Source organism: Rhea americana, unplaced genomic scaffold (genome assembly GCF_003343005.1).
Source record: "Rhea americana isolate MKP2758 unplaced genomic scaffold, rheAme1 scaffold_134, whole genome shotgun sequence".
Taxonomy (NCBI): domain Eukaryota; kingdom Metazoa; phylum Chordata; class Aves; order Rheiformes; family Rheidae; genus Rhea; species Rhea americana.
This window is the reverse complement of record NW_028185417.1, coordinates 479661-503173: the sequence shown is the minus strand read 5'-3', so window position 1 is coordinate 503173 and position 23513 is coordinate 479661. Positions and strand designations below refer to the sequence as shown.

Below are 23513 nucleotides of genomic sequence, written 5' to 3'. Positions count from 1 at the left end.
CACCATGGAGCCGGTGACCAAGTGGAGCCCGAAGCAAGTGGTGGACTGGACCAAAGGTGAGCGGGGCGCCCCCGCGGCGCGGCTCCCGGTTTCCGCGGGGCGGGCGGCGGCGGCGGCGCCGCGTTGCGCTGCGGCCGGGCAGCTCGCAGCGGGGTGTCCTCTGCCTCCCGGCTGCCCTCCCTACCTGGCCGCGCACTTGTGCGCGCCTCGGGTCGGCTTACTCGTACCTTCGTTTTGTTTGTTTTTATTTTCCTTTTTGCAAGTGGGGAGGGGAGTCCCGAGCTGGTTTCGGCGGCGGCGGGCGGCCCGCTCGGGTGTTTTCAGGGAAGGCTGACCCCAGGGCTCGCCCCCCCCCCCCGGCAATTTTGTGGTCGTGCTGGCTTGCTTGCACAGAAATGCTGACTGCTCCCCTTCAAGGCAAATAATGCGTGTAAACTAACTTCTCGCTTTTCAAGCCAAACCCATTGGTCGAAAAAAACCCTGAATTTTGTTAAGTTAAGCAAAAACTTTAAACCTGCTCYGGTAAGCAAGAACTCTTAATCCCGTTTACCCGCGAGGGGATTAAAACCCTGGGCTCCCGCTGTGAAAGAGGACCCCCCCACCCACTCCGCCGTGCGCGGGGGCTGCTCTCTTTCACTGCCCTTTTGTCCGTCAAAGCTTCCTGCCCCGTTCCGAGGTCTGATCCCGCTGTCGGCCGCCGCGTGCGCGGGAGGCGTTTGCCGAGTCCTGCGGGGCGCTGGCGAAGCCGTTCCCGGGAGAGGGGGGACGGGGCGGGCGGGAGGGGGCGACGGGGCGCGCGCCGGGCCCCGCCGCCCCCCTTGCGCCGGGTTCGCGCTGCGTGCGCGGGGGGTAGCCACGAAATCCACAGAGTTTGGTGCGGTTTTTTTTTCCCTCACCTCGGTCGAGGCAAATTGGACTTCAATTTTGTCAGATCTAGCTGGAGCCCCGTAGCGCTCCTCTGAATGCCAGTCCCACTACTGCTGTCAGAGCTCCTGTCATACAGTAAATCAGTCAAAAGGGAAATAACTGTTAATAGCTATGAATTAACTGAGAGACCTACGATTTTTCCACTGTTTTGCCTCTGTTTCGAGTGACTATATTTTAGTGCGATCGTCTTTTGATACATAAAGTGTTTTCACAGATTTCAGTCATTTGAAGCTGATGTGAAACTTCAAATGCTTTTGGAGGTGAAAGTTTCCCTGCATTAGAAGCAGCATTTACTTATAGCAGCCATTACTTCTGTGTCTCCGGCCCATAATGCTGATTAGGCTGCATGCCTGTGGTCAGCACTTGGCAGCAGTTTGGTTGAAGACTGAGGCGAATTTGGAAAGCAGGCTAGCGTTTGCATACAGCGCGAGATGGATACTCCCAGCCCTCCTGAGTGCAAACATGTGCACGAGTGCTCCGGTGCCAGTGACGGGCTCTGCGAGTCGCCCTTGTGAGAAAGAGGACTCCGTGCAAATGTGCAGTGAGCTTATGCGCGAACATATAAATAACTTCTAGGGAAAGACCTTTTTCTTTTGTTTGGTATTGGTTGAAAAAGGAGCGTATTGGCTGACTGAGTGAAATAAGCCTTTTACTTTGGCATGTGGAGTGTTTAAACAATGCTTTTCCCTCATTGTGTTTTTTCTCTTGGGCACTGAAAGTTAGTTACCTTGCCAGGTTAAAGAGTAAACCTGCTAATCATTTTAAAAGGCTTTATTATACTTCGCATGCTTGGCTTGCTTTCTTGTATAATTTATTTTACTTGCAGGTTCCTTGAGCAGGTAACTCTTTACTTGGACTCTCAATTAGTATTAGGCAGAATAATTTGAGGCCTGGCTGTAGTTGGAAGGTGTATTTTCTGACTAATGCTGACACGTGTCCTTTGAAATGCAGAGGAATAAATTAAAGACTGCTGGTGACTTCTGTTGCTGCTGTTGTTTTTCAATTTCTAGGTAAGAATTTGACCTCTTTGGTGCCCAGCATCATGTTGCATCATTCCTTGCATGACAAGTCTATAATGAAGAAATTAGATGTGGACAAGTCTTTTTTCTTTCTTTCTTTCTTTCTTTCTTTCTTTCTTTCTTTCTTTCCTCCAAGATTGCACTTTAATCTCTGTGGAATCTACTGTACAGTTTGAAAACACTAGATTTTGTTTGATTGAAGACCTGTATTCTGTGTTTCACCTTATGAATATTATCTGCAGTTCTCAAAGTCAGCTTTGTAAAACAGTTGGTCGACTGGCTGTGTGGAGGGGAGCTTATCCCGCTCGTTTGACTGCGTGTGCCGTTTAGGAAGGCGATACCATGATTTTTCATTGAGCTCTGGGTCAAGCTCTGGGAAGAAGTGTTTTGGCTGGTGATAATCATGTACTCAGGGTTGAGTGATATCAATAACTATAGTGGGAGATGGCAGCTGTCAGTGGTGAGATCGGCTTTGCAGRTAATGGCGCCCACTCATCAAACAGATAGAAACGTCTTGATGTAGAGAATAGCAGAAGTGGTCTGATTTCAGTCTGTTTTTTTTTGTGTAAAACTGTAAAAGTTATTTCTCCAAAAAGTGTTTTTTTTTTTTTTTGTTTCAAATCTCTTTACAATCAAACATATATAAATTAGGTTTTTAAATTTATTTTTTAATAAAAGTAGCTTTTCTAAACCGAACCAAATAAAGAGCCCCCCTTCCCCATTCTGTGAAATATTTGGGGGAGGGGTCTAGCCAGAAATTAAGCACTCTGACCACTGGTAGACAGTCAGCTTACTTTCTCGTGGTAAACATGGCTTCMGTAGGGGTGAAAAAAAAGTGGCTTTTTGAATTTAACATTTTTAAGCAGGTCAACTTCTGTACTGAAGAGTTCTAAGAGTTTTGAACTGCTCTGTTATAGGTAGAATCTAATTTTAAACTACAGAACTTAACTAGAATTTAAGCCAAATTTGGATATTTTTAACTTGTAGTAGTCAAGCTTTAAATAAAAGTGCTTTGTTTATTGTTAGCAGCCTCTAACAGCTGATAGAAAAAGCAGTGGCTTATATTCTCTTGTTAATTCAGACTAGGATGCTGCTATTTTTTGTGAGCCGGAGTGTTTTTTCTGGCAAAGGCTTCTGTATTGACAGTAGCAGACTCTGTAGCTATAAAAGGGGCATAGCTAAATTGAAACTGCCGATGAAGCATTATGCTTTTACTCTCTAACAGTGTTGAGTTCAGGTGAAGCATTTCTCGAGCTTTGTCCAAGGATGTCACAAGTTTTTAGTGGCAGTATCAATGCTTGAAAATGATCTAATCTTCGTGTAGATATTCCCCTGGTTTCTGCCCGGGAGCAGTGATGGTTTAGTTGTGAGCTTTTCTTACAGTGTGACACAAATTTGACAGTATTTGGGGGCCACCTTCAGTAGTGAAAAGGTATATTCTTTTTGTCGATGTTTCTGTGTTATTTGACTTGCTGTGGAGTCAGTTGTGGAGTTGATGCTGGTTTAATGGTATGGGCTGCTCTGTTCTCTTGAAATAGACTCTAGTGAGATGAAATACACTTCATCATTATTACTGTTTTTTTAAATTGATCCTCTCTTGGGATAGAAACTAACTTCTGGATAGTGTTGCGCTTGACTTGTAGCTAATGTGTGGGCTAGCATGTTTTCAGTGCTCAGTTCTTCCTTGCAGTACTCTTTGTGTGTCCATGAAGCTGAATTCCCCCAGAGCCCTTAAAGAAAGAAACCTAGAGCTATTTAGGTTATTGCAGGATGGGTATATGGCCACAGAAATGGAACCACAGCTGCAGTACTACTGCTGGCAAACACTTGATTACAGGTTTGGACCTTTCCTGGATTTGGCTGTGTTGTGTGCAAACTCTGCAAGAACCCTGTTAGTTATTTAGAGCTATGTATGTGGAGAAATCTCAGGCATAAAAGTAGCATAATTTTATTGGCATAGCAAGAATTTGAGGCGGGGGGACCCAAAACATAGCAATCGATTTGTGTAGAGAAACTTTCCTTGGTCTCAGAAGCCCCTGGCTACTGAAAGCTTCATAGCTAAAGTCATTCCTGAAAAGAAATGAGAGGAGGCAAGGTTGCATGTGAGATTCTCCTGTGTGAAAAAGGTCACTGTCTTCTTAGAGAACATTGCTGGTATCTCCTCTTTGTTTTGTGTGGCCTGATGTCTCTCTTCCCCCTGCCCCCAGGCCTAACATATTTATGTGAGTTGTGACTCCAAGCCAAATTTTACACGGTAAAGGCAGTTTGACGTGCTTGTGGTTAGATGCTTCCATTGTTTTGAGTCTCCATTACAATTTGGCCTTTGTAACTGTAGTTGTAGACTCAGCCAGCTCTGGATCAAGCTGACACTTCAGTCTTTTTATTGCACTCTAGGTTCAGTTGCTCCATTACTTAATAGTTCACGAGTGCCATTTGTTTGTACCCGTTACATCATGAAGTACTCTGATTTCCATTCTTGATGAATTTTTAGGACAGCTATATTTGTAAGTATGCCTTGGAGAAAGAATAGAAATGTATTTATTTATTAATAGTTAGCAATTGGTTATGAGGACTRGTGTTCTTTTTTTAGCCCTATCGTGCTTGCTCAGTGAGATTTCAACAAGGTCAGTCGTGTTAATTGTGTGTGCTGGGAGTTGCAAAGCCTGGTAGGATTTTAGAAACAACTATGAGTGACACATAGCACTAAATTTTTTTTTAGTCTTCTCTTTAAGTACTCTCAGGTGTACTTTGTACTCTCACTATTATGTTCAAGTTATTTGGAAAAACGTAACACTAAAACTCATGGTTTTTTTGAAAGAGAAAAAATTTCTGCCTGGTACTCCATATTAAAAAAATTCTATTTTCAGTATGTTAATCCTTTGGTCCAGGGATCATACCTCTTTTTGTCTGTGCACTGTCTAGGACACTGCAAGAGGTAATGGAAGACAAAATACAGGGTACTAGATAAAATGCCTGTTTGAATTTGTCTTATATTTTATTTTCTTAAGTAAAGGACCTTGACAAATGGCTGTTATCCAACAGATGCTACTGGATAAATTGCGGTTATGAGTGATGCGTGCATGCAGCCTGTCAGCAAGTACTCAAAAGTATGCAAGACTTTCTGGGTGTTCATTTCTTTTGATTTCTTAAATCCAAATTTCTGGATTGCCTGATTTCAGTCATGCTTAAACACATAAGCTCCTTCCAGGCATGTCAAACTGCATGCAGGCATGTCAAAATGGCTAGCAGCAGTTAGGGAGTGTAGAGAAGATGGTAAGACCGCTCTGCTTCCCATTTCCATCATTGTCTTAGAGCGGGTTTTTCATTTGCAGTAAAGCGTCGCACAGAAGAAATGCTAATGAATAAATCCAAGCAGTGCCCCTGTGAATTAAGTGAAAGAACTAATCACTGTTGTGTGGGTTTTTTCCCCCCAATTCTTGTAATGTTGTTGGTCTTAGTCTGTACGTTTCTGAAAATGTCATGTAGACAGTCATCGCCTCCCCAGAGGTGCAATGTTTCGAGTCTCTTCCTTCCATCCTCTGGTTATCCCAAATATGTAAGCCCTGGCAAGAGGAGATATCTCACTAACTTTGAGAGGAGAAAGGAAGGGTGGATAGAAGCTAATAGTACTAAGGCCACTGTAGCAACCTGTCATGTGTTTACAGTAGTTCTTTGGGCCCTGGCTTGTGGCAACAGGATTCTTCACAAATTTTAGTATGTTTTTCCATAGGGCTGCAGTGAGAGATAGGAAATTCATATGAAACCTCTGAAGTTCTCCACGTGATGTTAGAGATACTTCTCTTGTCACTTGGGCTCTCATGTCTGGAGTGAGATGACTTCTGAATCCAAGGCTATTTATTGCCCAGATCCCTGGGCTGTGCTTCTCTTTGCGTGAGGAGGTTGCCTGCAGGTTTCCATGTGCCTCCCCCATCTTCTCAGGGTATGAGCAATAACATTTCACAACTTGGAGGATCTGCAAGAGATGTGTGGAATCAGCCTGATTTTTTTTTTTTTTTTTTAACTAGTGTTAAGCATTCATCACCTATTAAAGTAGATGTTTATGATATAATGAAATGTGGCTAATTCTCATCAAATGTCACACATGCTGGATGAAGTGAGGCATCTGTGTTTGATTTGGTGAGAGTTAAACTGCTGACTGTTGTAACTTTGGTCTACAGATATGCATTTAGTATCTGGCTGACTTGTGTTATAATATTGCATTAGTGCTGAGTTTGTGTAATTTCTTATAAATGCTTCTCTAATAGTGTTTTATAGGAATAAAATTCTTTGTCACTGTAATAGCAATCTATATTTTGGGGCGATTTCTTATGCTAGTAGGTGTAGGTTAACTGCTGTGCTGTTGCAGTCAAAGCTCTGTGGCATAAATATGATCTTATCTTGCTCCTTGATCAAAGGGAAGAACTCCATTTAAAATGTAATTGCTGCTCATCAAGGGCTAAGGATTCTGCTAAAGGAAGTGTTGATTTACATTGAGGGCAGRTTTAGCTCAGTTGGTTAGAGGGTGGTGCTGCTAATGCCAAGGTCGTGGGTTCAATCCCCGTATGGGCTATGCTGAGGGTTGGACTAGATGATCTCCAGAGGTCCCTTCCAACGTTACCGATTCTATGATAAATGCTTGTAGGCTAATATGATCTTGATGTTTTTCTTGGGTGTGCAAAATCAGTATTCTTTGGGTTGCTATCCTTTTACTGTTAATAATATCTTTTCTTACTGTGTCTTGTATTACTGGGATGAAGCTTGCTGGGTGAATGCTTTATGAAAAGCACTGCAATATCTTTTATTTAATGACAAAGAAGACATACCTTGTCTAATATAGATGCTTTCCCAGCCAGAACAGAAGGGCAGGGCTTAAGATATAGCCTCCTTTGGGTATATTATGAGTTTAGTGGGCCAATGAGGCAGATTAAGGGCTTCTCATGGGCTTCTTCCTACCCTTGGTGGCTGGTAAAAGACTCTGATGTAATAAAAGAGGATTTCTGCCTTCCGCTGTAATACTACTGCTATTGCCAGGATTACGGCTCCAAAGTGTCTTTTGTTCTGAACTGTGGGTATTGGCAATACTRTTTTCTCCTTCTTAAACTAGTGTGGTGGAAAAGCTGTGTCCTCCTTGCTGAGATGGCCAGAAGGGAACCCTTTGGTTACGGTTGGATTTGTAAATAAAAGAATGAAAAATGTCCAGCTATTTTTCAGTGGGGTAGCAATATCTGAGCAGGTACCTTAGCACTGTAATGCTGCAAAGAGAGGGTGCTTTGCTATGGGGGAAGAGAGGAGGAAGGGAACAATATTTTTTTGTTTTGTTTTTTTTCCTCTTTTCTAGGTAGGACTTTCCCTGAGGAAGGATGGCTATAAGAACAAGTTTAGACATGCCTGAAGAATGTGGACTTAAAAACATGTGCAATGGCAGGGGGATGGATCTGTGCCCAGTGAATTTTGTAGGGAAAAATGGGAATACAGTGAAATGCACCAATACATACTCTGAAGTGAGGTTATTTATTTATTTTATTTTCTCCCTGAATAGTTTGAGTGCTGATGTATATCCATTGCTTCACTTTTCCAGCCTTTACAAGATGCAGAATTCTTGTTTGCATTCTCTGTTAGCTTCACCAAGCAGAATTTTAAGAGGATTATGACAAAACATAAAACTTAGTAATAGTTGGCATTCCTAAAGGAAGCTGTAATGGAAACTTTAGTTGAAAGGGGAGACAAAAAATAAATACGCTATAAATTCTGTGTCTTCATGCTTCCCCCCCTCAAATTTGTAATATTTTGTGTAGTATTTGGACTTAAGCTGGACTGACTGGACGATGCAACAGTATGCCTCTTACAAAATGTGATATCTGAGTAAACAAAGGCTTCATAGTTGCTTCCTTTTATTTAAGAATAATCCTTCATCTTTTATCTGATCATATGTACTTCCCACTGTTTTGGACAATAATATTAGGTAAATAAATACCTGTGTGATCAAACCAAAAACTTGAAAATCAAACCTGACTCTGGTCTTTCTATTTCTTCCTGGTTTTGGTTGTATCTCACAGTAGTACCTGTTGTCATTGCATAAAGAATGGTTAAGAACAGAACATGGTTTGCCCTCAGTTACGGTTAGGATTTGACAGGAATCTTGGAGGAACGTGTAATTTTGGCATTTGACTGCAAACAAGATTCATTGCTTATTCAAGAAGGCAGATGTGGATTTGTTGATACAGCAAAGTTGGAGTTTGGCATGAAAACAGACTGATGTGAATGCTGCTTTTGCATAGCAGATGCTTATTGCCCATGGGGGCTCTCAGTAGTGGGGCATCTATTCTTAGGGTTGCTCATATGATATTTTCATGCTTCATAAATCTGCTGCTGCTTACTACTTTCTCATAGTATGTGTACCAGACTGGTGCCAGCTGGTAGGATTCTGGAAGGTTGCAGTACTTGAGTATACCTGCAGTAATTCAGTACTGCAGTATTCAGGTGTTTTTAAAAGTGTTAAGAGAAGATGACTGGAATAGATACGTGAGAAACAGTCTCTGGGGCTGATGACATGTTGGCTGTGTGCCTCAGGCAGTTCTTATCTTGATTTAACCTTAATGTTTATTTGATCATTGCAGTATCTTTGTTTCACATTCTGTTTTATTCTTCTAGTACTGCTTTCAGTAGGAAGCTATTGTTATTCCCATCCTATAGATAGGGAGTTAAGATTGTGAAGAATTCAGGGTATGTCTGTGTCACACAGTGTGGTTTAACTAATTTCAGGTAGGTTATCTATATACTAGACACAGCGTTTGCATGATCTCCTTGGCTGTTTTTTATCTTCTAATATAGTTACATTGCTTCTAAACTCCTGAGCAGTTGGTTTGAGCTACTTCAGGTGTCCATATGGGGCACTGTATTGTGGAGCGTATGGTGGAAGTAAGTGACTTGCCTYTGGTCACACAGTAGGCAGCATTCAGATCAAGATTAAGATACGATTAATTTAAATGTCTAAGCTCCTGTTCTAGTCACGGGAGCCTAGAAGATGGTTCAGCTGACCTCACGCTCTGTGTCCCTTCTTAAGGTGAGTTGAATCATGCTCTGAGCTCCCTTAAGTACTTAGGAGGTCTCATCCATCCTGGGAGTCTGAGCGTGTTAATTTCCAGTTGGGTCCAACCCATGAAGTTTGCAGTGGGGTTGAGGGGAAATCATTGCAGGCCACATTTTGATGTTGTGGTTACTGAATCCTCCTTTCTCCATAGGTAACTTTGGAACTGTTATGCAGGAAGGACCATCCAAAATGAAGGCACATGTTCCTTTAGAAATGACGTATATGCTTTCATAAGAAAAATAAACATGACTATTAAGGATTGTTGAAATATTACTAATTAATAGGTATCTGTTGTACAGAAAAGTTGTTGAATCAAAATTGTCTGGTTCATGCGAGAGAACTAATTGTATTTTGTTATTCAATATTTCTTAGTTTTGTACATTTTAATACCAATTTCTTAAAATATATTCTGTCTGAGAGTAATAACAGATGCATGTGTAATAATAACTGACATCTTCTGCCCTTTTGCTTTGTATAGTCTAGTCCAATGCCTTAAGCGGGTGGACTATATGGCAAAGGTCTTGTGTAATGAGTACCACCGCACCTTGTTACATAAAAAGGCAGTATTTAACAATTGTAGTTGAGTCGAGTGTAGCTGATAGATTTTAGGTCTTAACGGTGAAACGTGAGACACACACTGGCTGGCTTGGGTTGTTGTTACAGCAGAACCTTCCTGTGTTATGGAGTCAGCCATTATGAGATGCTACTTGCAAAATGATGGTTCCTTTGATGCTGCTGGAACCAAACATTTGGTGAAGTAGTTTGACTTGGGTATTTTGGGAAGCCGTTTAGTATTGTATCTTCTTAGACCACTAACTTTCATCTCAAATTGTCAATTTCAAGAGATACCAATTTTATACATCCAAGATTCTTGTGGGTTGGTGTTTAGGCACTGTCTTGGTCACAGTAGTGCTAGCAGTCAGCTTTTAGCTTAGTAAGATTTGTACTGGCATCTTGAGTGGTTTAACTAGAGAGATATTGCACCTTCCAGAAGAAGAGTCATGTGCTTGACGTGCCTAGAGACTTGTTCAGCTGTCATTCATAATCTGAGAAATAAGTACTTTATGAACTTTTTAAAGTGCTTGCAGGTTTTGCTCAAATTAATATAGCTTGGTTGCTGCAGAATGCTCAATGGACTGTGTGGTTTCTAACTCTTCAGTAACTGAGCATAATGCACATAACTTTATTGGCCAGTATCATCCTCGATTTTCTGAGGATTAAGTGTATGTTGAAATGATAYTTGAAAATCCAGCTAATTCAGCTAAAATTCAGCTTGTGACTCTACCAAAATGTATTTTACTCTGTAATATTTCCTGTTGTCATTGTTTTTTTCAAAAATCTATGAACTTTTGAAACCTCTAGTTTTCTATTAAGATGTAGCTATTTGTGTTCTGCTTACAAATTCCCCTAATCCTTCTAGTAGCTTTGTTAGCCGTGTGTGAGGGTATTGCCTACAGGTGTTTTTGGCACTTAGCACAACCAGTCTTTGTAGGCTGCTTCATAGGAATCATGCCCCCACTCAAACCTTATATTAGAGATTTTATATATATATATATATATATAAATAAATATATGTATGTATATGCATAAAAATAACTGGAAAAGCTATAGACTATAACAGATTAAAAAAAACAACAAAATTTTGAAGCATTTTGAGCAAGAAGCAAGTTGTTACGAATTCAGTTGACCAAGTTTGCTATAAATGTTTCGTGCTTTGCTGTATCTTAAAAGTATCCAAAAGTCTTGTTTGAAGTGCTTGAAGTTTCAGCAGAAGATCAGAAATATCTTGTTACCACTCTGCTAATTGGGTGGAGTATCCGCTCTCACTCTTGCCCCTTCATAATCATGAGGACTGCTATGCGAAGATAAAAGATGGAGCAKCTGAGATGGATGCATACACTCTCCTTGTCCTCTGTTGCTCCCCTTTACTCCTGTGAGAGCAGTAGGGCTCTGGATTGGGTTGGTGGTATTTTGGACTTGTGTGAGATGCTGACAAAGCTCTTGGTCAGCTTTGTTGATCTTAGTTGCCTTTGGCTTTCTTAAAAGTGTGTGTTACAGCTGTCTTGCTTACAGCTGGGGAGTTGCACTTGAACTCTGGTGAGGTCTCTGCTATTTTAGGAAGCAGCTTTATCTTTGAGCACCTAACCAGAACTGTAACACTTGGAATAATGAAAATATGTCAAGCAGTTAATTGYATAAAGCAATTGCTGTAACTGTTTAAAGCAATTATAAAAATATGGGGAAGTGAAGAGATTTGGTGATTGACCACTCAATTGATTAAATCTTGCTTTTAGGCACAGCATGTTAAAAGGAAGATGAGATGTTTCAGTGATATGCTTTAAAATGCCTGTTGTATTGGGTGCCTTGAGGCAGGTCTCTTCTGTCACTAGGGTGTTATCGGGTATGCTTTGCTGCTGCAATGTCTTTTCTCTAGTATCTATTCTATTTCTGACTCTGTCACCTTTATTGCTTTGAATATATGCTGCTGCTTTCATTCTTGGAGGTCTTTGCTGCCAGGCCTTAGCCTGGCCTTGCTCTGTGCATGTTCAATCACACACTGTGGAGAAGCTGCATTAAATGAACACTTTTAGGCTTGCTCTGCTGTTTTCCCGTAGGCTCTTCTTACGTGCCTGCAAAACTGTCCTCAAAGCTGTCAGTTGTGATGGCATCAACCTTACCAGTCCTTTGTGGACACAACAGGATGAAATGGTTGCCTTTCCGACTGGATGGAGTATCATTCGTTATAGCAGTGTTCTGTATGTTTTAAACTTCCTTTCGATACAGGCTGGGATTTTGCACCTCAGTTCTGAGTCCTAGCTCATGATAGGGATTCCTATGTGGTATAGAAAGTAATATGATAACTTTCAGGAAATTAAAATTCTTGATGTAAACACTCTGAGGATTTTTAACCTGAAGTAAGATATGTATGCACATAATATCAGTGTATGCTGAGCGGAGTAGTGACATCTGTGAATTTGTCCGTAATCAAGAGGTACGCGCTGTCAGCATTTTTGCGTTAATGCCATTCAGTTTAATATGGCATATGAATGTGATTAGCAGGTGATGATGGCTGGTGATTCTCATATGTGTGTAGTTCTGCTTCCCTGGCGACCGTGAGATTGTAAGGTGCTAGTCATAAATGTTTTGTAAGTGTAGGAGATTGTCATCTAGAAGGTTGGCTAGCTGTCAACTGCATCAGCTGTTGCCTTACAACAAACTGCTCCTTGACTAGCTCATGGGTGTAACAGTAATCACAGTGTTCACAARGCTGCATACACAAAGGAGAGACAAATGTGAGTAATGGACCTTGCCGCAATCAACCAAAACAGTTCCACATGGTGGTGTGAGACAGCAGCCAAACCAAATTAAAGGGATCACCCCATTTCTTCTTGGGAACCAAGAGGCAGTCAGTTTTGTAACATTTATTTTTGTTTCCACTGTGGGAACAGACATCAGAGTGTTAATTACTAGAGTTCAAGAAAAAGAGCTCTTGTGACTAATGAACTACTCCTTAAACCACAAAAACCTATAAACTTTTAAACAGCAAGCTCTTAATTGCATGTTTGAGATGAAGGCCCTAGGGCAGGGGGTTGTTGCACTGCATTAACCACATGTAGTTGTCAGACACATGGGCTTCATGCGCAAGAGATATGAACAACTAATGCAGAGAATACTGTTGCTGCTTTTAGAAAATGAAATTACTTTGGGCTTGACCTATATAGGTATAGTATTTTTATGGTCAGCAAAGGCCTTTCTTTATGCTTGCTAAGGAGTGTAAAAATTGCTCTTACTGAAAAGGTGGTGACCTACATTGCCTGTAGATGGGGCCTTAAAACAAAGTGCTAGTCGACAAGTTATACAGGCAACCACCTTAGAAAATACGCTTCAAAGGGAACAACAGTGTTTCTGTGCTGTCTCTAGTCAGTGTGTAATTAGTCTGACTAATACTATAGCTGTATTTTTTTTCCTTTCCTTTTAAAAGGAGTAGTTGTCCATTCTGTTATGAAATAGTTTTTACCAAGAGTAAACTGGTGTTTAGACTTTGTGATAGGAGATGTACTCTGATGGCAGTCTATCTCTGGAGAAAGTGGACAGATATCTTTATTACTATTTTTACCTTTTTCTTTTTCTTTTCTTTTTTTTTTTTTTATCTCCAAGTGGAGCAGGTTGTTTCTTAAATTGGGTTGTTGTCTGGTTTGGGGTTTTTGCTATGCAGTTGTCTCTGATGGCTTCCCTTCCTGGTCACTTCAGCAAAGAGGTCATGACTGGGTGGAGGAACTGGCTTGTCCTTCGTGTCCTGGCGTTGATTGGGCCTGACTGATTGCCCTTCAAGGAAGGGGGTGACACTGCTGCTGTCAGCTTTGTTGTGTGAGCAAATAAATGCATTTGGTTTCTCTTATTCTGGCACCTTTCCCAAGGACTAGTGTGTGTGTGTGAATGAGAAACAGTAGCTGAAGTGTAGTGTCTGCAGACCAAGAGGTCGACAGTTCCGTGTGTGTTAGAATTGCGAACGTTTGGGGAAGAGAAATATCTTACTTAGCTCGCATGAGCCGGGTGGGATTTCTGAAGAGAGTAACTTGAGGATAAGGAGGCTGCCTCGTTACCCTGTCTGTGTGCCGTACAGCAGTATGCCGCGTGGAACTTCGCGGTACATGTACTGTGTAATCGTGCTCTTCTGTAGATTGCTTGCTCTTGAGATACTGCGACGTCTGTCATTTCAAAAAGACCACTAAGAACAGCAACTGTCTGCTTGCGGTAGTTGAACCTAAGTGACCAGTTAGATGGTCTCTGGGTGAATTTCTCTCTTTTCCTGTTTGTGTGATTTTTATGTGCTCCTTTTTCCCATCTGAACAGGATCTTACCATAACTTAACCCTCATCCTTCCCCTGTGGATATGCTTATTGTCAAACTTTCTTTGTCATCTTTACTCTTGTGGCTGTGTTTCCATTCTATTCCCTGTATTTCCCTCTTATCACTCAGTTTTTTCTCAGTTATTTTGCCGTGTTACTCTTCCTTAAGTAGGAGCAGTGTTAACTATTTTGCATCTATTTTACAGCATTTTTCAAAAGATGCTAGACTTCTTGGTAAAGAAGATGCTTATAGAAACGACAAAGAGTATAAAATATTTGGAGGAATTACGGTAATCCTCGGGTTGGGAGCTTTCATCGTTTTCTAGTTAATATTAAGCAGAGGACATAAGTTCCTCTGTGGTGATGGTTTTGAAATTAGCTGGTACTTCATAGCTTTCTGCTTACAGGTTGCTGTTGCTTATGTAGGAGGCACTGCTGAAGATAGTGACCTTTTCTAGAAGTTTCAGTAGAGAGCACATGAGGATGGTGTCATCTTCCTGACAGCAGTCTCTGTTTGGGAATATAAAGGAGTATTTGCATAAAGACAGAGTGCCTGTGTGAGGCTTGCTTTCTTTGCTGCTGTTCCCATAGCTATTACAAGTGGTAGAAGGTTTTAACAATGGCTTCATTTTAGAAAATAAAGCCTTTCATTTCCTTTCTCTTCTGCCTACCCACTGCCATGGGACCTCCTTGCTTTCCCCTGCTGTTCCCCACCCTCCATAAGACCTAATCATTAACTTGGGTGTAAGAAAGATTCACTGTAGTGCCTGTAAGTGAAGAACAAGGATGAACAGTGATGAAACAGACTTCCATAAATCAGGCTTAAATAAAATGGAGATGCTCCACCACCATGTAGTTAATAAAGAACAGGAATATCCTCGTAAGTAGAAGCAAATCTGCTTGGTTGTATGTTCTTCCCTTATAAAGCAGCTTGCTGAAGTTGCTTCTGATTTCACATTTGCAAATGCATCTTTTGGTAATGGCAAGTGCTTTCTCATGAATTGGAAGTTTAAGAGTGTGATGTAGCCGGGGATCGCTACCCAGCACTAACTGTATGGCAGGTAAATGTGTAGAACTCAAGGCTGCGAGAATAAAGTCTAGCTCGAAGAAGGATTTTGATCTCTTCAGGTTGCTTGGAAATAGAGGGCTCGGTAATACTTGAGATAAAGTATGCATTGAGGAGAGGTGCTGCTTAGGCATTTTCAAGTTGATAGAAACAAATAAATGGCTATGTTTGAATAAAGCTCATGATAGTTTTGGATCAAATGTAGTATCTTTTTATTAGTGGGCAAATCACTTGCTCTAATTTTCCATGCCTTTTACTTTTAGACAGTCTTTATTTATACCCAGCAGATGTAACCTTTACCAAAAAGATGTAGCATGTAGAGATGGGAAAGGGAGGAAAAGAACCAACAAAAATCTATTAATAAAGTATGGGAATTTTATAACCTTTTACGTGTTTTAAATTAATGGCTCTATTAAGTCCGTTCTATGACTGAAGTGATTATAAACTCCAAAAAATCATGAGAAAGAGCAAGAGCATACAATATTTCACCTTCATTTTGCAAAGTTATTTGAAGACGAAGTAAGTTTTTGTTAGAATAAAGTGGTTAGGCTCCTTCGAACATAGCTTTGAATATTTAAAATAATAATGAAATGTAGCATGATTTTTTTTCTACCTTATTCCTCTCTTTAAGTGTAGTGTTAGTGAGGGAGCTGCATAAGCACACACATGAAACCATATATGTACTACTTACAGTTATTTCTACTCTCTGCGCTGATTTTTGAAAAGACGCTTAAATATGCAATAGCTGGTAGTGGAGAGCATAAAACCTCTCTGCACCAACAGGATGCTGACTTGTTTGAAACATAAAAATGTTACTGAAAAGGTAAATAGATGAGCAGTAAAAAGGGGGAAAATAGGAAATGAACTTCTAGGTGAGTTCAGAAATAAAAAAATGAGAAGGAGAGCTTATTGGATTAAAAAAACCAGACAATAAGATTTGCATGTGTCATTTTTAAGACAGTATTTTTGTTGTTTCTAGCTTTCATTTGACATATTTGAGACTTGTGGGTCTAGTTCATTCTTTGTGATTAACTATTGTGTTAAGAGCAAGTGCACTTTTCACTCCCTTGCTCTTGCCATTTCTCTTGGATGTCCCAATATCAAAAACATTATAGTGAAATTTTGACTCTAATTTTATTGTTAAGTGATTTCTCATATGGTTAGTGTCCAACTAATTAGCCATATCCTTGTGACTGAGTACTTGGTAGCTAAAGCAGGGGCTATATTTTGAAAAACTTAGTATGTTCAACATAAGCATACAAGGAGTAGCTGTTTTCAAAGGACCATCCAAGAAGAATGAGAAAGCAACTGGATTTGATGTGAAGCAGAAACATGAGACTACTGTAGTGATGCAGAAGTTAACAGGTGACCTTTTGATGACCACTTTTTAATACTGCAGCAGAACTATAAGTTATTTTTGGTGCTTAATATTGCAGGTTCAGGATCACAGCATCATTTAAAAAGATGCCATGCAATCACAAAGAAAAAAAGTAGTGCCCTCCCCAGGGATTAAATTGCATCAGACTTCAAGAATGCAAACCATTTATGGGGATTTTCATCCCTTTGTCCATTTGTTTTGCAAATACAGAACTCTACGAAGCCTTGTGTGTAGATTGACCACTTCATACCTTGCTAAAAGTAGGTCTGTTAAAGAATTAGTTTGATTACCACTTCCATGGATGTTAACTACTTTGCTTTTTTTTAAAAATGTCTTTTAGAGATTCCTCCCTCTTGGTTAGTGCGTAACTATAGATATGAGGAATGTGAAGTTTGATGCAACTGAAACTGGAAGTCATAGTAGGGATGAGGGAGAAATAAAACCCTTGCAAAGCAGATCAGCCACTGGGTTAATAAATGCTTTCTCAATGGGTGGTTTGTCAGTCTTTAGGATGCACCTGCCTGTTACTGCACAAAATACTTTTCTCCAACTGTTTTCACCCTTTTAGTTGTTGGATTTGCGTTGAACTAAAATGGCATAGGAATATTGATTTTCTTAAATTAGTTATTGGTTAATTTCTTTTGTATGAAAGCCAACAACAATTAAAACAGTTGATAGGCACATAAAAAGGCATTTTGATAAAAGAAGCTTTTTAAGTAAGATTGTTTCCCTTTTAAAAAAAATACAAGTAATTGTGTAGGAGAAAGGGAAAAACTCGACTTGACATGAGAAAAAGCTAGCAATACGTGAGATCAGTGATGCCACATAGACAGAATCATAAAAATAATGACTGAAGAAGCATTGCTTTAGTTGTGAGTAGGAGAAAGCTCTCTAGGTGGCTAATCTTCTACTGAGTTAACTTTTCTGTGTGAGCAGACACATTTGACACGTTTCCTCCCTTAGAAGCTTTGCGTTTTTGATACCATGAGGAGTTTTATCTAGTGGTGCTGATACATTAACTGCAGTAACACAGAGTTTGTATTAATGTTACAATTCAAGTGACATGAATTTATAATGAGAATAGGTCGTTCAGTTGTACAGGAATTTTTCTGTGCCTAGTGCTGTTTTGATATAACATATATATAAATAAATATATATATATATATAAAACTTGGTAGTGGTTTACATTAAAACATAATAATCACATAGCTTTTGATGAGCCATAAAAGTGTGGCATAGAGAACTGTTTCTTAGTAAAGCTTAACTTCCAATCTCTACTTAATTGGAAAACTGGAGCAAGGAGGTATTGGGAGGGAAGGAGAGAAATCGGCCAAAGAACATACCCTTTGGTAAGAAGTAAAATACTGCATCACTTCAAGCAGTATTACACTAAATCTGTGTCCCAACAGACCAGTCATACCAGCAACTTCTGACACTGACATGACGCAGCATAGCCAATTTTAAACTGGTCGTCTGGTTTTTGAACTTAGGCTTGGAGTACCTTGAATATTTTGGATCTTGGGATATGGCGAGAGCAGCATCAGGTAGGAAGGACTTTATTGGTATTCTGTCAAATGGTAACAGTGCAGAGGTCCACAGCGGGGTCCAGTGACTAGCAGCCTTGGTACAATTCGGGGCTCTGGCAGATGAGCTGTGCTAGACATGATCGTGCCACTTTCGGCTGTTAATCTGCCCCACCGCGTTCTGCCCTCGTCCCCTGCAGTGATCTCACAGCAAAGAGGGCGGACCAGAATGTGACCCCATACATCTGCTCTGCCAGTGTACAGCCTATTTTATTAGCGGAAGCTGCTGATGAGGTTGAGCTTATGTGGATCTTACTGCAGCAGTTAAGGTGGAGGGATCTATTGCCTTCTCCTGTCAAGGTGTTAGTATTGAGTGGCTGAGAGGGATTCCACTTTGGAGTAAGCATGACTGACAAGCAGGGGAGCTTTTTAGCTCTATTTTAGATAAAATGTGAATTGGCAATACCTCCAGCTATGTAACTCGTTGGACCACCTGGGATCCAGGGAAATGGTTGTTTCCTTCGCTTGTGTTGCCTGAGAGAGTGAGTAAGGGTGCTGGACCAACCCAAAACCGAAATGGCGGCTGGTGCCTTGCCATAGTTCMTGTTACCATCTAGCTGCAGAAGAGATAAATGCTATGGTCAGCCAAGGGTGGCTCGTTTCTGAGGTGATCATGCCACATATTCTGTAAGAGAGAATACATAGTGAAGTGGATTGATTCTTTATGAAGCTTAGCACTGTGTGGAGGGAGGAACAGAGGTCTTGTCTGTAGATTGTTTTTTTCTCTGTTGCAACTATCAGTGGCCCCATACCACTATGCTTTTATTCTTGTCAAAACCCTACTGCGTCTAGGCAAAACCACTGTTTGCATCGGTAGAATGAATTATTGCCTCAAGAGAAATGTGTAACTGGCTATGAACAATTAATTTTTCAGAGGAGAGAAAACAACAAACCTACCCTCACTACAAAAGTTTCAAGTTCATGTCTGAGTATAATTTGAAATGTATTGGACAGCGTGTTGTAAAAGTGCACTTACAATGAAGAAAAATCAAACCAAAACAGCCCTTAGTGGAAAAACAAAATGCTGCAATTATCTAGTTCCTTCTTCATGCTTGTGTTTCCTGCTAGGGAAAGACTTGGTGATTCTTCAAGCCTATTTGTATTTGGAAACGACTTCTGTGTGCTCCAGATGGGCGAGCTTGTCAAGCCCAGGGTGGAGCAGAGTTCCCTCATTTAGACATCTGTAAATTCATTACTGAAGCTCTGACTCGGCATGTGAAGACTGTGCTTTACCTCACTGATAAGCCTGTAGAAGATATTCATTTATYCTGATGTGTAGAACATTTATAAATGCACTACTTGAATGGAATTAATGAAGCATTTTATAATGGCGTAAATAACTTTTGTTGGTGTCCTGTGTAAACAACACTCTTAGATCAGTTGCGGACCTTAGTTACAAGCTACAAAAAGAATGTAGAAGAGACTTTTCCATGGTATAGGAAGGATTTAGTAGTGTTTTAGACCTTTTAAATCCTTTTGCATCCATCACTTAAGAAAGCTGCCTTTTTTTACTTTCCTTAATGCCACACTCAGTGATTATTATTTTTTTTTTTTACTGTGTTAAACATACCATATTTGCTGATGCTATCAGTCACGTCTTTACAATCAAAATATTTTATTAGGTTTTGTCAAAACAGTAGGGTATGTTCACTGGATGTGATTTGGTGTCAGAAGAGTTTGAGTAAAATAGTTAAAGAGCATTCTCTTTTAGTARCTGTTAAGTGTGAATTTGTGTGAAGTTGCAGTAGTCTATTGCAGTGTGTGGCAACATCTGATTTAAGCTCTGTGGGTTTAAAATTCTTTTTCTATAGGGAGGAATTGATTGGTAGATAAAGTAGTAACAAAAACTTGAGGAGGAAGAACAGGAAGGCTGGARGTGCTTCCCTGTCATTGACACTGCTGTTAGAGTCATTCTAAACCCATTGAATTGCAGCTATTTTAAATGCAACCAGCAGACAAAAACATGCGTGTGTTTGTGTGTACTGGTGTATTCAGCAAAGGGGTGTTTTGTTTCAATTTGGAGTTTATAGCCATTCTTAGATGCTACTAGGGCAACAAATGTAAAATAAATAGCTCTAGAAATGCCTCAGCAGAGCTGCAATATATTGCCAKTTTATTTGACTTGTGTTGCCTAGTTCATTCTGTAGTGTACCGAGGGAATGAATGAGAGTTGCATCTTGCCCCAAATAGGATATTTGTTTTACTGTGAAGTCAGGGAGGATGTTGTCAGTGTCCCTGAAGACATCTTGTGGTGTTGGCCAGGAAACTATTTGGGCTTGTCGGCCCAGTGCAGGTGTGTTCTCTATTTTAATGTGTTTTGCATGCGTTTACTGAATGTTGATTTTCACAGTACGTTTTGCTGAAATTTAGTGCCAAGTCTATCTGCAAAGAACATATGGATATGCTCTGCTTTCATCTAATTTATTAAATTTGCCAAACAAAATGTGTTAAAGCTTGGAAGGATTGTTTTCACCAAATGTAGCTGGTCAGTGACTGATGTAGTTGATTTTTAAGAAGAGAGGAAAATAAAGAATGAGTGTTATATTGCATGAAGCTTCTACTCRCATGAAACTTTATCCTCTTTGTAGATAGACAGTATATACCACAATGAGCAAGAAAAAATGATGCATATCATAGTTTTGTTTTCTTTGTTCATCTTTGCCTACTGCATCTGGCTTTCTCTGATCATCAGTCCTGTTCTGGTGRTAGCTGGGATTAGGGAAGAGTTATGATTTGAAAAAAAAAACTGCCAGCAAGATGTGCTGCCAGCTATTTGAGGCCTGCGTATGTGAGCTGTTATTGGTGATATTCCTATTCTTCCTTCTTGCAAACTCATTTTCTCAAGCTGAGTATTCACTGTTGCACTGAAGGGTCTGGCTGCCTAGATTTGAGTGGTAAATGCTTACTAAGAGGATCTCACACCTTTCCTCTCTTCCTCTCAGTTGAGTCAAAATTTCAAACTTAGAAGCCAAGTAATACTAATATTCAGAGGTAAAATTGATTGCATTACCTTAGAAAGTAACTGAGATTAGCTAGCATAATGGTAGTAAAGCCTGACCTAAGTCAGGCTGTAGCCTGGTGTGTGCAACAGAGAACCATAGCTGTATACRGACGTCCAGTTCAGCTCTGCTGATRGAAAACATGAATATACATTTGTTCTGACCCATCCCTCTACAGATAGGAAGGAATRTGACAATAGGTATTTCTCTTGCTATTATCTGTCTACTCATAATCTAGAGGGAATCTTCTACTAACTTGGGGAAGTCTTCAGTTTCCATCTTTGTCGTTGTGGCATTGTGATTTTAGTTTTCAGTGTAGTAAAGTATRATATGATTGGCTTATACCTTCATATTTGTACCTGTTTTATAAAGAGATTTTTCTCGTTAAGCTTGTATTTCAGTATGCTGTGTCCGTGTTTTTTTTTCTTTTTTCTTAGAAACACGGCATGATAGCACAATTTASTTTTCTGTAGATTCATGTTCTAATTTTCCTTTTAATTTAAAACCTTAAAGCTATGCCACAACAAGGAAACCCCTATAGAAAATAGTGGAATTAMCTTGCCCTGGCCCGATCTTCTCATAAGTTCCCTGCAAATGGGCCATTAGGGAGATAAATAAACTTTGAGTTTTAACTGAGATGCCTTTGGAAGTAAACTCTGTGGGGTCTTTTTTGTTTTTAATGTTTTTATTTGTTACAGAATTGCTTTTATTTCAAATTCTATTGTATACTACCATCCACTTGGATCAGATGTGTTTTTGCACTTCTGGTGCAAATTCAGAAGACTTATTTTCAACTGAAGGTGCAGTTTCTAAATTAATCCACTCTTGTAATTTCCCAGTCACTGTTAATATCGTAACATGGATTACAACACACAAGAGCAGCTGTGTGATTCATGATGGTCTGTTTCCTACTATTATTAGGCTGTGTGTGCRTGTTTGTGTGTTCATATTCTTAAAYCAAAGTGTAGAAACTTTGCCAGTATCTTCTGCTTAAATTATTTCCTTCCCCCCTCTCCACTGCATATTCAACTTCTGAGTTTTGGGGAARATCCTGTGGTACTATTACAGTTAACACTAATGTGGATACTAATTTTGGGTAGTGAAGAGGTAGCAGTGTTTAAGAGGAAGCATCCATCTGCGYGTGGTGCTGTGGATGTGGAAGGCTAGTGTCCTGTGCCATCTGTCCCATGCCCGTTTGCCAAAATGGATGCATAAGGAGGATTGTAGGAGAGGCACGATAACAGGGTTTCTGGAATGGCCCCAAACATTGCCTTTGTAGGTAGGACTGGAAGGTAAGTGTTGTCAGGCCTGCCACTGTGCTGTCTGAGATTGTCCCCCTCTCAAAGGGACTAAAGGTTAAACACAGTTTCTATAGCAATTCTGGTAGCGATGGTTTACAGTCCATATTTACCCATCATATTTACACCAGTTCTTTTGTTACAAGGCGGAGCTTTCAGTTTTGCATTTAAAAAAATTTTAAAAATGATTTATTTTGGGGCAGTGTGAACACATATATATTTGGCCTGTAAAACGAGGCTAAATACATTAGTCATAAATACTGAAAATAGGAACGTGTTGCAAAAGGCTTTCTGTGCAATTGTCAGTCATTGGGGATTACAGAGAGGACACTGAGGCATTCATTATCAAGGCTGAAGGCTTCGTCCTTTCCCTCTGTCCTGGTATGACCTTCATGAGAAGAGTGCCCTTTGCGTTGGTGCTGGCAGGGAGAGGCCTGCAGTTCCTCTGGTTCCATCTCCGCGTGAAGGCGAGGGAATGGACAAGAAGCTTTTGTACCACTTSTCGCTGTTCTAGGCAGTGTCTGTACTCGGCAAAGCTGGACCTAATTCCTGGTGAGGCAGCAGACCGTGCCTGCTTGGTTAGGATGTGGATGATCAAACAGAAATTGGGAAGAGTTGCTTCGAATTGCCTATATGAGGAGAAATTATTTTATAGATAAGCTGTTTTACACAGCAGACCAGGATGTTGCTAATGAGCTGTTCCTGCTCTTCAGTTCTGCTACTTTTTTTTTTGTGTGTGTGTGTGTGTGTGTGTGTGTGTGTGTGTGTGTGTGTGATTGATACTTCAGATGTTGACTCTGCTATGAGTGGTTGTGAAACTATTTGGATTATAAGTTGAAAGAGGAGGAGATTTTATCTTCGTACAAAAGACAATAATTCAAAGATTTCTTGAAGGCTTTTGTTTTTTTCATGACAAACTAACCCCTTTGAGCTCTCCTCTCTCCCCTATAAATGGCTCACACCAACTGATTGCTAGACTGTTTTATTTTGAAAACTTGCATAAAGATAAATGCTAAAACAAACAACCTAGAAGTAATCAGGGATATGGGCACTAGAAAGTTGTTTCTTACCCAGACTCAAGTTATTACTTATCTAAGTTTCCAGTGGCTGCTTTAGATTCGTCTCTACCTGATCCATTTTAAAGTAATTTGAATTTCTTTGCTGAAGTCGTGCCTGGCTCCATTTGCCTGCAATACTGCAAGAGAGGAACGGTAGCCGCGGTGTGTGTTATAGTGGAACAACATTCCCGCTGCACTGAACGTGAACGTGTCTGTACTAAAACTGTTTGTCTGTGTTGTCCCCC

General features: G+C 40.3%; 1 protein-coding gene across 2 annotated transcripts in view; it reads left to right on the top strand.

Annotated features, from left to right (window-relative positions):
* CNKSR3 (CNKSR family member 3) overlaps positions 1 to 23513 on the top strand; it is a 54796-nt gene continuing 31283 nt past the window's right edge. Inside the window, exon 1 of one of the 2 annotated variants that reach the window (XM_085297979.1) lies at positions 1 to 56. Coding sequence is in view for 1 of the 2 variants with exons in the window: in XM_085297978.1 (XP_085154104.1) it covers positions 5 to 56 (52 nt within the window). In the remaining variant the exon portion in view is untranslated. The remainder of the gene's footprint in view (positions 57 to 23513) is intronic. The other variant, XM_085297978.1, reaches the window with a different exon arrangement.